The 14580-nt window shown below is 51.8% G+C and overlaps 4 protein-coding genes across 4 annotated transcripts; 3 read left to right on the top strand and 1 right to left on the bottom strand.

Annotated features, from left to right (window-relative positions):
• Positions 1 to 1082: 1082 nt before the first annotated feature.
• On the top strand, positions 1083 to 4768 carry CLUP02_03662 (fungal specific transcription factor domain-containing protein; the record flags this gene model as incomplete). Its single annotated transcript, XM_049282680.1, has 6 exons — positions 1083 to 1121; positions 2085 to 2496; positions 2552 to 2760; positions 2824 to 3175; positions 3235 to 3916; positions 3970 to 4768. 6 exons carry the CDS (start codon positions 1083 to 1085, stop codon positions 4766 to 4768), a joined length of 2493 nt encoding a protein of 830 aa, XP_049139823.1.
• Positions 4769 to 6198: 1430 nt separating this feature from the next.
• CLUP02_03661 (uncharacterized protein) lies at positions 6199 to 7025 on the top strand (the record flags this gene model as incomplete). Its single annotated transcript, XM_049282679.1, has 2 exons — positions 6199 to 6843; positions 6921 to 7025. 2 exons carry the CDS (start codon positions 6199 to 6201, stop codon positions 7023 to 7025), a joined length of 750 nt encoding a protein of 249 aa, XP_049139822.1.
• Positions 7026 to 10461: 3436 nt separating this feature from the next.
• Positions 10462 to 13416, bottom strand: CLUP02_03660 (OPT family small oligopeptide transporter; the record flags this gene model as incomplete). Its single annotated transcript, XM_049282678.1, has 6 exons — positions 10462 to 10576; positions 10666 to 11149; positions 11216 to 11457; positions 11520 to 11725; positions 11781 to 12535; positions 12588 to 13416. The coding sequence occupies 6 exons, from the start codon at positions 13414 to 13416 to the stop codon at positions 10462 to 10464; spliced, it is 2631 nt and encodes an 876-aa protein (XP_049139821.1).
• Positions 13417 to 13675: 259 nt separating this feature from the next.
• On the top strand, positions 13676 to 13879 carry CLUP02_03659 (uncharacterized protein; the record flags this gene model as incomplete). Its single annotated transcript, XM_049282677.1, has 1 exon — positions 13676 to 13879. The coding sequence occupies one exon, from the start codon at positions 13676 to 13678 to the stop codon at positions 13877 to 13879; it is 204 nt and encodes a 67-aa protein (XP_049139820.1).
• Positions 13880 to 14580: the final 701 nt, after the last annotated feature.

Below are 14580 nucleotides of genomic sequence, written 5' to 3'. Positions count from 1 at the left end.
CAAGTAGCTCGCTCACCCCAGTCCCCCGACTCCCCCGTCCCCTTCACCTGGCCTGACTTGCGTTGGGCGTAACAAGCGCGCGTCCTTCGTACTTTTGCCCATTTTTTTGAATGAGTCTCTTGGACTGGTCGATTGTCCCATATCCGATCAAAGTCTCGCCCTTCCCTCCCTCGCCCGCCCAGTCCTCTCTCTACCCTTTCCTCATTCTCGTCCGGCCTTGCTCTACTTGTCTCTCATACGCCCACGTCCACGTCCGTCCTTCCACCCGTCGTTCCCCGCCATCGCCGATATCCGCCTGCCGTAACGGCGGTCCCCTCCATCTCTTTCCCATACCATCTCACTGGTCTTGTCCTGCCCAGCTTGGATTCCAGTCCTCCCCAGCCCTATCCTTTCCTGCTCACCCGCAGCAAGCCAAACCGGCGCGGCATAACACAAGTTGACATTTGCTGCTTCCCTCGTCACATCTCATTATCACGTACCTTGGGGTGTTGCTCTTTAAAGTAACAACCCCCCCATATCCGAAAGCTCAAGCTCCCCACTTGCGGTTATCCTCGCCTGCCCATCATCGTCCAGCGAGCTTGCTTGTCTGTCGTCGGAACATGTCAGAAAAGCTTGCTTGAAGAACCGACCCTTACTAGCTTCCCGCCCCCCGGGGGCAGAGCACGGAACCGTCTCTACGGCTGCGGCTTCCGCACCCTCATCTCCTACCCGCTGCCTTCGCCCGTCATTCCCGTCAACTTACCTTATTGCAGTGAGAGGGAAGCATGAGCATGCCTATGCTTACACTTATCCGCACCCGCTGTCTGCTGCTATCCGCCTCTCTACAGTTCACCTTTCGGGACAGCTTGTACACTTACAGTTACCTGTAGGCTGTAGTGTATACCCTCGAAACAGCTCCCGCCTAGTTCCGCCCTCCCCCGCCATCCCCGCCGCTGCGACATTTTTGGTCTTGGTGCGGCCGCTGCTGCTCCGATCTCCAACTCCACATCGTCTTCTCGTCGGATAACGGGCATCATCCAGGGTCCATGGACCGTCGGCTGATGCATCAACATCCTCGACAATGACCCGACCCAAGGTCCCAGATGACAAGCGCCAACGGACTGCACAGGCCTGTGACACGTGTAAGCGACGAAAGCAAAAGGTAAGCATCCTCTTTTCCCCATCCCCCACGTTCCTGGTGCACCCAACTCTTGTTTTCTGTTCGTGGTAGAGCCCGAATTCAAGCCTGGCCGACCAGCACTATCGTCACCCTTTGTTGTTGTTGTTTCTTTCCACATTGTCCTACTCGCTTCCCAGTCCATCACATTTTACCCCAGCTGTCATATTATTAGTGCTCTTAGTACCGGCATACCTAGAGCTCCCTCCGTGGCGTTGCCAAAACGTCTTGACAACTCCCCACCATTTCCTCGCGCCGGTCTCGGCTAGTTGCCAGAAGAACCAAGTACAATCCCATTCCAATTGCCATGAATGGGGATTCAGACTGCCCATCACTGAAAAACCTGGCTTATGTATCGGGAAATATCTCTTGTTGGGGGAATTCTCCGGCCCGATATGGCGACGTATCCTCTGACCGCGTTGATCGTGGCCTCACAATTCGACAAAAAATACACTTTAATCGTGCAAGCTCCCCTCTCTGCCTTGATTGTCAATGCTACATTGCCAACTAAGTCCGGTCCATCCAAGTGGGTGGTGGGCATCCATGCAGATACACCATTCTCCATCTGTTTTCCGAGCTGTTTCTTGCAGCACATTTCGCACTCGTTGCTCAATTTGCTGGACCCTTAAACGGGGCATCTCTTCCAGCACCCGGGGTGCCCCTCGTCAAGGCATGTCTTTGTGGGCAACCCGACGATCTGGTCACAGACTTCCCAGGATCATTGGTTCATCCCATGAAGTGCCCCAGTACCGATCGACAACGGGTTACCGCCTTGCCGGCCTCGTGTACACCGCATCCCGGTCTATCTGAATGACCTCAAGCTCGGCAAGTGCTAGCTATTTGCAATTTTCCGAGACCTTGTCCGGTTCACCTCCCGCATCACGTTAGTCGCCAAGTCACTTTCCAGTCGCTGACCGATACTTGACAGTGCAACGGTGCTCGCCCTTGCGGCACTTGTACCAAGAGGAGTCTTCAGTGTACATACACGACTAGCAATGGCTCCGAGCAGACCGCCCCGGACCAATTAGCTTCTCCTTCCAAGCGTCGCAATATTGAAGAACTACCGACGGTGAAGCCAACAGCCCCAGATGGCTCACTCACATCTGAGAGCCCCGCGGCGGCCACGACCCCATGGGACTCGAGACCGAACCAACCAGTCAACGATGCGAAACCAGCCGCCGGATCTGATATAAAGCCATCTATCGAACAGGACCATGAAATGCTGGGAGTAGACCGCGAGTTCGACATTCGCTCCAGGCACAGCACCGCTTCAGGACCTGATGAAGAGACATCGCTTATGCAATCTACCAGAATGTTGCAGGATCCTACAGGCAGACTCCGTATGTATCCTATGCCAGGGCGTTGTATTTATCTTGTAACTAATCATACGATCAGTCTACGTTGGCGACTCGGCCTCGTTGGCTTACCTACAGCTCATACGAATGATTGTGGAGGCGAGCGTTGGGCCCAGCGACTTTACCCTGGACCCTAGCCGCCATAAGATCATGGAGGCGACCAGTGCTATCCCGGATAGCATTCGGCCTCCACATATCCTGCCCGACAGGGATACAGCCAACGCTCTGCTGGACTCCTTCTTTACGAACGTATGCGATTCCTCTGAGTACTCGGTACGACGCTTATGAGGTTTGGTTGCTGACTTGCTATAGACTCACGGCCTGATCGAGGTCTTTAACAGAGCAGCATTTGAAGAGTCCGTGGAAGCCTGCTACACAGATCCATTGGCAGCGCAATCTTCTTTCCTCTGCCTATTGCATTTGACCTTTGCTATCGGCACCGTCTTGGGGACACCGCTTCCCGGTAGCAAAGAAGACGTGATTTTCAAAAAGCTCCGAGCAAGTCGATATGACCGCGCCGAGCTATTCTTCAGGAGTGCCAAAGCTCTTGGCGACCCCATTTCCGGATTTGAAGATGCAGACTTTTGGTCTGTGCAGGCACTGTCATTGATGGCTGTCTATATGCTAGCGATATCCAAACGTAACGCAGCGTACGCCTACTTTGGTGAGGCCATAATCAGCTATCCCGTGCGGAACATCATAGCTAATGCTTTCATCTTTTAGGAATGGCGGTCCGTTCTGGCTTTGCTCTTGGCTTACACAGGGTCCACGAGAACCACTTTATTTTCAATGGCGAGGAGATTCGGCTCCGCCGTAACCTCTGGAGAAGTCTATTCGTTCTCGATCGGTTTCTCGCGGCATCACTAGGCCGACCGGTCGCCATTGACGAAGAAGAGTGCTCTGTAGATGCGCTTTTGGTGTTTGAAAAAAACTCCCAAGGGGAATTGATCCGTGTTACGGATCCCGATGATGGGCTCGACGCCGCCGTGCGATCTTGTCGGATCGTTGGGCAGATTCTCAAGAAGATCTACGCCCGCCGGCGAATTTCGGTCCGCCTCGCTCAAGACATCTGGGAGCAGTGCAACACCTGGTACACTACTCTGAGCCCCGAATTGGCGGGTGGGCGGGTGGCCGCCGATCCCAGCAACCCCGCTCAGGGCATCGCGGCTCTGCATGTCAACCTCTTATACTGCCACTCTATTCTCTTACTGACTCGTCCATTTTTTCTCTGCCTTTTGAGTAAAGTTCACGGCGAGCGAAGCGGCCTTGCTCTCCCGGTCCCCCGCTGGATCAACCGCATGTCAAAGTATTGCGAGGCATGCTTACACGCTTCTAACCAGACAATCATCTACGTGCAAAAGGCGTTTGAGAGCAACTACCTTCCTCAACGAAACCCCTTTGTTCTGTATGTAAATACGAAATGGACTGCAAACTGCATTATGCTAACATCTCACCCAGCTACTTTCTCTTCGCTGCCTCACTCGTCATCCTGAGTAACGAATTTGCATCTATATACCCCAACCCGACTTACGCGGCCTCGATATCTAATACCATTGCTATTATGCGGTATTGTGCTACCAGCGACCCGCAGGCTAGTCGACTCCTCTTCATCCTCACATCTTTCCGCAACGTCGTCTACGAATTACAACAGAAAAAGACCGAGCAGCCAGCCATGCCCGCGCCCCCAATGCTTTCCCCGACATCCCTCAACGACCCCATTGGCACCATCTTCAAGTCTTCGCGTAAGAATTCTCTGGCTGCCACAGTATCGGGCATGACAGGAAACAAAGCCAAGCCAATGGCGCCACCGCCGCTGTCAATGAAGACGGACCATAGCTTTCCTACGTCTACAGGCCCGTCAGCCGTCGCCTCGCCGGCCGGTAGTACCCCCAGCATGTCACAGGGTGACCAAAGTGCGCGGATGGGTGGTGACTCGGACACAGGTGATGGAGAGCTCGAGTTCGATCAGCTTTGGGGCTGGTCAGCTGTGCCCAACGCAATATCTAGAGGGCCTCATGCGTCGGGGGCAGCGGTGCCAGCTGGCGCCGGAGCGCCTCCCGTCGCGGTAGCCGCGGTTGCAGCTCCGACCGTGAACGCACCTGTGTTCTCTGCGCAAGGCCCCGGCCAGCAGCAGTTTCAAGGCTTTGCGAACTACGTTGTGCCTGGCGGTCCTAACGGTGCTGGGGTGCCAGCGGCCGGGCCTCCGGGGTACACGGCCCCCAGTGTACCAATGTACGTTCCGGCAGAATACTCCTAGTATGGGTAGTTCTGGAAGCATTTTGGGGCACCTGGTCTGCAGTGGATATGACAGCCAGCAGCATATTTGTCGAGCCAAGCCTGAGGGCACAGAAAAGTGATTTTGGAGGCAGCAAAGATACCCAGAGGATGACGAGGAAGGCAATCATTTCTATTCAACAAAACCTAGATTAGGGGGAAACGAAGAGGTGTTTCAACGTCATGAGTTGACTTCTGATTCGTTTCGGAGGAGCCATTGTGACGAGTACTGTATTTTACTGCTACGAGGGCCGGACTACCGGTCGCGATGATAGAAGTTGGAGACTCGGGGGAAAAGGGATGAATAATGCCAAGCAACAAAGTTAAGTGGGAAAACACTAAAGGAAAAGCTCTACACCGGGCTAGAGAATACCAGAAAGTTTCATGTTATTTGCTTTCATTTCGGCAACCGACGAGAAGTAAGGCTGCGTGTCTGACTAGATACTAGATTACCTTTGTAGCTACGGAGGATATTGCAATGCTCTTATTTGTCACTTCTGTCAATTTTATAAGGTTTTTTCTCTCTTTTTGCTCAACTGCGAGACAGGCTCGTAGTCGACTTGATGCTGCCCATGATCTCGCTGCAAAAAGGGGGGGGGGGGTTATCTTCAAGGTATATTTTTTTGTAGTCGGCGGATTACTGGCCCCCAAGAAGCGGCTTGCTATAGTCGTTGTCGTTGTCGTCGTCATTGTTCTCCTCCTCCTCCTCCTCGCCATCAAGGGGTCAAGGACAGAGGAGAGATGAGGTGGGACCGGGTCGAAGAGGAGTAGGAGGAGGAAGAGGAGGCGGTCGTCGGCGTTTTGAACTAGAGGTTCCATTAGGGTAATCTCGTCGACGAGAGGCTTGGGGGCGGGGAGTATCGAGGGAGGAGTTGGGTTTCGGTTCGGTTCGGTTCGATGTCGTTGAGGAAGTGAAGAAAAGCACCTGCCGCGAGTTGGTTCTCCTAGTTGAGTCAGAAAGTCTTCACTGGTGGCCACTCCGTTAAGACGAGACCGTAATGTGTAAGGATGTGCGTCTTGGGTCTAGGATGAAGCTCGTCTAATGATTGAGATGCAGAGATCGGTCCCTTCGTCAGAGATTCACAGACCCAATATGCTCAGTTTCTGGAGGCAGACGTCAAGAGATCACTGTTCGACGGGCACAGAGCAGAAACAAGAAGACGAACGATATGATAGGCTGGATGCGGCTACTCTCTTCTCGTTTTCGGGAACCATATCTAGTGGCTAGATTTACTATGGGAAACCCAGCTCAGTACCTTGGTCCTTAGCTGGTGGTGCTTTCGACCGGCCGGCCGTCAAAACTCCGAGCCGGCCGGCCCGGACTCCCTGGCCCCCCTTTTCGCACCAGCGGCTTGACGGCGCCCGAGTATCCTCCACCTGTGCTATCTGCGAATACTGTGGACTTGAGCCGCAATGTTGGGGGCCGGCTCAGGAACAAAGTTTCCGGCACCAACGAAGAGCGTGGCCGCCACAGCGCTCTGGCGGAGTCTAGACTCCCCGTTGGGACTTGATGCGAGGCGTAGATGGCGGTCCCTCGGGGGCCACGAGGAGCGCTACCGTATATCTAGCGCCAGGAGCACCAGCCCTGTAGCGTTGATTCAACTACTCAGCTGCTCGACACACTATCAAGTCACACTAATGCAGTTGGAGATGAGGCTGACAGCTGAGTTCCGTCCATGGTGTCATTTCCCCTACGGACACCTGCTGTTGTTCACGATTCTGAGTCCGTACGACGACGTTGACATTACCAGGGACTTCGATAATCAATTGGGGGCATGTGGACCCCGGGAGATCCGCCCCTTGATTGCGCGGGATCACGATAGATCACCGCCACGTGTCTCAGACTCCGGCCCTCTCCTCCTCAGCTTCTCCCAAGTTTCCTTCGACCTGTTCTGCTTCTTTCCACGCTCCTTCTTCACGGTGAGACATTTGGGAAGACAACTAGCAAGACATGACAGGGGAGGGAAGGTTAGGGGGCGTCTTCTTCTCGAAGTCTCGCGGGAGTCCCGCGACGGTTTTGGCGGCAACTTCGATTGGAATGTCATTCCAGATACGGGGGTATGGTGTTGGTAGGGCAAATTAGCTTCCCACCTCTATCCAGTGACTAATTAGCGTGAGCCGCGCGCGACTGACAGCTTTCTTCGGAGGAGGCCGTTTCTAGGCGGCGTTGGAACTGGGGAGGGCGGTGTGAGACTGGTGGTGGTGGTGGTGGTGGTGGTACTCCAACGGCGAACCCGTGAGGTAACAGCCAATCCGTAGTCGCTAATCAGTGATGCCAAATTGGAGAAAGTCTCGGCCCTATATTTCTTCGTACGATCTATGCATACCGGCGTGGAGACTCGGGCAGAAAGAGAAAAAAAAACCCGGGAAAGAAGGAATAAGCAAGCTCAGCATTCGGTGGCATTCCAGGCATGGTTCTAGAAAAGAGAGGGAGAAACTGGAGGCGGGTTGAATCTGTCATGTAAGGGGGCATGTTAGCACCGATCCTGATCCTGATCCCATCCTTCATCTATACTCTATGACATAGCGACATGCGTGACACGGTTCGAGCACATGACAAAAGTGCAAACAATGCGTGAACACAGGTAAACTGACCTGTGGGGGGGGGGGGGGGTGTTAGCTGACCGCCCCACATCTTCACGTGAGTATGGCCCGTGCCACTCCGTAGGTGATCTAGATATAGTTCAGAATCGATTCTAAATTAATTAAGAATATATATTAACTATAATATTAAATAATTATATATATATAATAATAATTTTTAAAAAGTATTTTATATATTATAAATAACTAAAGCTAGCATTTTTAAAAAAAACTATCTTTAAATTAATTTAGAATCGATTCTAAATCAATTCTGGATTAAACTAATATTAATAAATAAAAATTAATAATATATAAGTTATTTTTAATATTAACACTTTATTATTAAATTAAACTATTTATATATATATTTTTATAATATCTTAATTGAATTAATATTATAAAAATTAATATTTAAAAATAAACTATTACTAAGTTTTAAAATTTAATAAGGATTAGTTCGAAATTAGTTCTAAATTTGTTCTAAATTAATTCTAAACTAATTCTAAATTAGTTTTAAAATATATTTTAAAATAAATTTTCAAAATTCAAAACTTTACTTTTTATATCTAAATTAATTATTACATATATAAATTATTATAATATATTTAAAAGAATATATTTAAAAGAATATATTTTTTATATTAAAATAAGTATATTTTGATATTTTTAAATTATAATATAGAATTAATTCTGAAATATGTCTAAATTAGTTCTGAATTAATTCTAGATTACTTTAAGATTAGTTTAGAATTAGGTCAGCTGGACCCACTTATTTTCCACGGGCCAATCAGAAGAGCGCTCAGGTCACGTCCCTTTTCCTTGGTCAGGTCAGGTAACCGGGGGGGCCACAGGTCAGTTTACCTGTGTTCACAAACAATGCAGCAGCAACTCTAGCTCTGTATGCGGATGTCAAAATAAAGTGGGAAAGAGTGGCTGGACCGAAGTTGCATCGCATTTGGCCGCATCAATGTGGCCGTTGTTGCCTGCCCCCGGGAACACTCGGTCAAAGGGGCATATGCAGTCATGTATGCAGTGTATGCATCGAACGACTTCATACTGCTTACATCATGAGCTTCAAGTGAGGCCGCCGGGGGTTACGGCACGGGACCCAGCCAAACTGCCGTTGGTTGCTGTACCCGGTTCCGCAGACTTTGACAGGGCCTGCCGTGGCGTTCACCAACTCGCTCCATTTCGACAATGGGCAAACTCGGCCAAATAAAGGATGCAACATTGGCATCAACGGCAGCCAACAAGAATTCAAAAAGGTTGGGGACCTGCGGCTCTTGGATCCCCGAAGAAGCTACTGTTGCCGAAAGCCCACATCAAGAAGCTTGAACTTTGAAAAGCCCATGGAAATCTCATCCTCCTCCCCCACTCCGGCCGGCATCTCTCAAGCCTGCAGGCGATTCGTAATGACAATTCGAAAAGACGATGTCAGCTGTAGCTGGATCCACCCATTCGGCCGGTATTTCGTATTGCGGCATTGGATTTTGGGAGGGGACTGGTAATCCCGTTCATTTTCTTGGCAATATATCAGACTTTTGAAATCTCCAAGACGTATCCGTACTCGACCGGGCGTGGCTAACCGCGGACTCTCCGCAAGCAGAAAAAAGCTTTTCCCTGGTTCCGGCTGAAGCACGGATATTTGTGTCCTGTTTGGAAGAAGTTCTGCCCTTGTTGAGGAGCCTCGTTGATTAAGACGACACAAAGTCCAAACTCACAGCTCGTTTACGACAGCGAATCCCGTTTTCATGTATGCCGCTTTGCCAATCAATGCTCGCACTCTTTCAGATGAAATCCGTTCCAGACTTAAACATGATCTGCTTACAGGAAACAACGCTCAAAAGTCGAAACAGAGAGCGAGCTCCACTTCAAAGCGACTCCATCATCACTGGCACTTTTCGCCCCCGACAGAAAAGCAACCCACCGGTGCCACTTTCGAGAGTCAATGGAACGGCAAACAAAAATTGGTCTCCCCCCCCCCCCCACTCACACTACGACGTCCAGGTCGGGTCCCTGCGAGGCGCGTGTTGCCCGCGCTCCGCCCCGCCGAACCGCGGCCGACCCCGTAAGGGATCCACCCAACGGCCCCGGCGGCTCAAGACCCCCGAATCGTTAGCGCCAATAAATAACCCGCCGCGCGCGCGTTGGAACATTTCGTACCCGGGTCCCACCCATCAAAAGTCGTCTTTTTTTTCTTTCAGTTCTCCGTTTCTATTGCCCAGGTTGTCTATCCATGATCCCTATGCCAAGGTGGAGGAGGAGGAGGAGGAGGAGGAGGAGGAGGAGGAGCGTGCGGTAAACACATTATCAGCCCACTACCGCTGCGACGTCGTTGGTTTCGGGTCCCCGAGATCCTAGATGTGAGATCTGCGTGTTTCTCTCCCACTCTCGGGCTCGGAATGCCGAGCTTGCATTAGGGCCCGAGACTCGAGTGAAATAAATCATGAAGTACCTTGTTCATAGCGCGGACTAGTCATGTGATGACGGTCCATGGTGCCGTCGAGTTGAACGATAGCCTGTCCCTTCGTGTGCTTCTGGGCTGTCTTGTGGCGTCGAGGCGTAGCCCGGCTGAAGTCGTTGACCGATGTGCGTACCGAGGCGCAGGCGTAAGGATGTCGAGGTGTCACTGGCGTATCGCGATGCTCCGAACTTGATGAAAATCTAGCCAATTTTTGGCGGGATAGGCTTGCCGACGTTTATGTCAAACAGACAGCTTCACCTTCGTGAAGACGCCAAACGACCGTGTTGAGCCGTGTACTCACTAGGTGAAAGACGTTTACCCATCTCTGAAATCGAAAGTGTCCTTGGGTGACGTCTATCTCAGGAAGACGACGCCATTGATGATCCCGAACGCGTGCTCTCACGAAGTGCTCTTTTCACAACCTACATCACCCTCTTTGTGTCGTCACACAAGAGGATAATATGTAGATATGCTTGGACGTGTCGTGTCTCTTGCCACATGCACGAATCTTTGGACCATCCATTATGCAAAGCGGAAAGTAGAAATTAGACTTAACTCGCGTGAAATAGAGAGTATACACAATAAATAATCCATCCTTAATATTCGTGGTAACCAGCCCTTCTACCCATTTAATCATCCGTATCCAATGTCCACTGGGTCTTTCCAAGCAAACACCCTTTACAAAATTGGGGGGGAATAGGCAGGAGCAACATGGAACATGGGACATGTCCCCATGTCTCTCTCCTAGTGTTCCCTGTGTTTTACGGCTCTTTAGTGATACAAGTCCCTCTTTTAAACCTATTTTGACGCCGAAAGCTATTGTCGATACTCACCAGCTTGTCGGACCAAACTTTGTTCCAGGCGCGGGCGTCGCCTGGATAGCCGTGCCCTGCGCGTCCATCGTTGCAGTCACGATATCGTTACCCCACCATTTAGGTGGCTCAATCTTGTTAAGCGTGAAAGCCAAGAAGATGACGAGCGTGGCGAGCGCCAGGCCGAGGTCGAGACCCGACGAGGTGAGGTAGTTGAGGCGCGACCACCAGCCAAAATGCTTCTTGCGAATGTGGTGCTGGAAGACGTAGCCGACGATGCCCCAGGAGAGGTAGTTGAGGGGCGTCGCGGGGGGGATGGCGCCGGCACCGCCAAAGATGAGGGGCGCCATGAGGTACTTGACGGGAGACTTGGGCCACTTGAGAGCGGCGAAGTAGAAGATTACGGGGAGGATGGCGCCGAGGCCGAAGAAGATGAAGAGGCCGGAGTAGACTTGGCCCGGGGAGAACATGCGGGCGGGACCGATGAGACCCCAAATTACGGATGCTGTGGACGGGGGCTGTTAGTTTTGTGATACGGGAGGGAGTGGGTTGGGGGATAGGGACGACGTACCGGCAAAGAAGACGCGGCCGCCCGGGCAAGAGAACTTGTTCTCCTGGTGCGGCGTGCAGACATCGGGGATGTTCTTCAACGCGGCGTTGAGCACGGCGATCTGGATGAAGCAGGAGAAGGTGGTTGCGACGACTTGGCACATGAACATGGTTCTTGGCGGGATCTTCATGTAGTGGCCAAACTTCAAGTCAGAGACGAAGCTGAGGGACTGGGACATGGTGATGTAGCCAAAAGTCTTGAAGCTGTGTAACTTGTCAGCACAAAACGAGTCGATGAAAGTCGATTAGAACACAGTGTAACTCACATCATGAGTGCGAGAGGTCGCCCGGGTTGGATGTAGCCGTAGATGAACTCCGTCAACACATTCAGACCAATCTGGTTGTTCGTGACAGCCTGAATAATGCCAATGGGCAGCGAGAAGCCGAACGAAATAGCCACCGCCAAAAGGAAGGCCCACCAGGTCAGGTTGGTCGGGTAGTACAGAACAGTCACGAAACCTAGACCAAGCATCTGCACGCGTGTTAGTGCATGATGACGGACCACAAAATCCAGCAAAGTTACTTACGATCACGAAGAGGCCCATGTACCACCAAGTCGGCGCCTCCTTGTACTTCCTCATGAGCTTCATGTGGATATCGGGCTGCTCCTTGTTGCTGTTCCTGTACTGGGCCCAAATCTGCTTCCCGTTGTGCAGATAGGTGTAGACGATCAAAGAAGCGATGGCAGCGAATGACAGACCGTACGACATGGCGAACGTGGTGCTGATGAACAGCGGTGAATAGTTCTTGTACGCCTCCTCGTTCAGTGTAAGCTGAGGGGTAAGGATGCGAGACGTGTTGTACGGGTTACCCGTGTTGTCGTACGTGCCCGAGTCGCTCATGGGCAGGAACTGAGCGTACCACACACCGCTGTAGTGGAAGACGGAGCAGCCGATGATGAAGAAGGTAACAACACCGATGAGGGTGTTGGCAATGGCGTGCCATGGGGGAATGAGCGGGGAGCCAACGAATCCGGAAATCTGAGTCCAGTCGAGAGTCAACGGCAGAAGTGACAGACCACTCGTTCCACCAAATAGCTGGTTGATGATAACATTGTTCGGGGCAATCCAGGTGGCGAATGCCATGATACTAAGGAATTGCGCGAGGAAGCCGGGGATCCAATAGTAGCAGAATGAGCCAAGAACAATGATACCGAACCACTTGTATCGAGGCATGCTGCCACCAATGAAAGTGGGATCGGGTCTGTCATTCGTCTCGTACATGGCATTCATCAAAGTGACGGAGACCAAGTTTCCGGGCCAGATCATAGCAGCCGGATAGACTGATAGTAAGGTTAGCGAGCCTAAATCTGAAATTTCTTGACGAGTACGCACCGAGGAACTTTCGCATGATGCCGGCAATTCCGTAACCCAAGGACTGAGTGGAAATGGTGAGAAGCAGTTGAAAGACGATGCCAAAGTCTTGCTTGTAAAACACCAGCTGGGCCAGGATAATGTCGGTAGCGTATGCAACCGAAAAGGAGACACCAGCCATCACGACAATGATGGAGTGCTCCTTGATGTTGAACGGTCCCGGGTTCAAGCTCCACTTGATGCCAAAGGTCTTGAACTGCTTCGTAGGCATCACCTTGGCCCAACCCTGACCGATAGGCCATGCAATAATCTGCGCAATTAGAGGACCAAGACCGATGGAAGGCTGTCGTAGTGAGAACAAGGTGTTCATTGAGGCACCAACAGTGACCAACATGAGACCGATAGTCCAGGCTCGGATGGTGTTGCAGGGCATATCTTCGTCGTAGTTGCGAACGGCTGCGCGTACTTCGGGATACGGTGAGTCCTCCTCCTCCTCCCTCTTCATAGCCAACTCATCGTCGACCTCTTCGATTGGCGTCGATGCCGCGTTACGAATTCTCGTCTCGTACTCTTCGGGCAGATTCGGATCTAAGAGAAGTTCATGTTCGGACCCTTGCTCATCTTCATCATCATAGCCGTGATAGACACTTGACTCACCCCATTGCGAGAGCCTCTCTTTCAAGTCCTCGACCGGGTCACGGTCTGAGAATCTTGAGGTGGTAGAGTCGGCGGGATTGATCTCGCGCCCACTGACCTCCACCTCCGCTTTGGTATCGAGCCCGCGATCGTTGTCCGCCATCATGGGTCCTGAAGCCGTACCAGACGACTTGCCATTAGATGGTTGGGGCATGTTGAAAGTATTCCCAGGAGTGTGGGAGCACAATCATCGACGACAGGGTCAAAACGTCCAAAAGCAGGAGGAGGCAGTGGGTTTCTATATAGGGGGGAGAGTCTAAAGTGTCTAGGCGGATGGCGTTAGGAGAGAGAGTGTGTGTGTGTGAGGCGGGAGACGGGAACCCGCAGAGGTACGAGCTACGAGCGCCGATCCCAGACCAACATGAAGCAAAGGCTAAAAATGAGCCTCTGGTTGTACTCGATAAGCCTCTGGTATGTACAGAGTCTCTTTCGAGGCCTACAGTGAGTGTGGCGTGATTGGACCTGGGACTCGAATGAATCAACCTCGCAGGTGCTTAGTAGTGCCTGGTACGCAGGAGGGCCGACCCCGTGCTCTGAGGAAACAGGGTGATGCTCGGCAAGAAAGGACGGGCGATCCGCAGACTGGGATCAGACTAAAGGATGGCGAGGGTGAGTGAGGGCGATGACTGGAGCGAATAATGGTGGAGGAGTGTGATGCTGTGGGATGATCGGACGGCCAGAGAAGTCGAGGGAAAGACGGGGGCAAAGGCATGAATGGGGGCTAGTCTCAAGGAAGGCGAGTTTCCCGACTGGTGACACTGCTCGGACAAGAAGATTGGGATCGAAGTGGTTGCAGAGTTCTCATAGGACGAGTGGTCATTGATGATAAGAAGGGAAACAAATGCGACGCTGAAACCAAGCTGCGGCACAACTCAGCACAGATGCAGTGTGGTGTGGCGACTCGAGGCCCGGATACAGAGCCGCAAGTTTGCGGGGATGGACTTGATGAAGGCGGACGTTGAGTTTTGCAGATGCCGAAATGCGATGGGAGACCCTGCAAGGCGGGATGGCCAAGCTTCCGAGTGTGCCCTCTGTTCGTGTGTGTTCCTGTGTTCCTGGCGGGCTCGTTTGTTTCTCTTGGCTGCTCAACCTGGCGATGATAACGATTTGGAATGCCGGGGAGACGTCGATGTCTGAAATGTGGCTCAATGGAACGGTTGGTGAGATGAGATGTCGTCTTCCAGGGATTGGCGATCTTTGAATGGCTGGACTAGTTCACCTCCTGGAGTGAGGTTGAGCAGGATGATCCGATGGTGCGGTAGAGGATGTCACCTCCCAGTCTCATGAGGCTGCAATAAAGAAGCAAGTTGAGAAAAGC

The sequence above is a fragment of the Colletotrichum lupini genome, chromosome 2, assembly GCF_023278565.1.
Source record: "Colletotrichum lupini chromosome 2, complete sequence".
In the NCBI taxonomy this organism is placed as follows: domain Eukaryota; kingdom Fungi; phylum Ascomycota; class Sordariomycetes; order Glomerellales; family Glomerellaceae; genus Colletotrichum; species Colletotrichum lupini.
The sequence above is the reverse complement of the archived record's forward strand: the minus strand, read 5'-3'. Positions and strand labels throughout refer to the sequence as shown.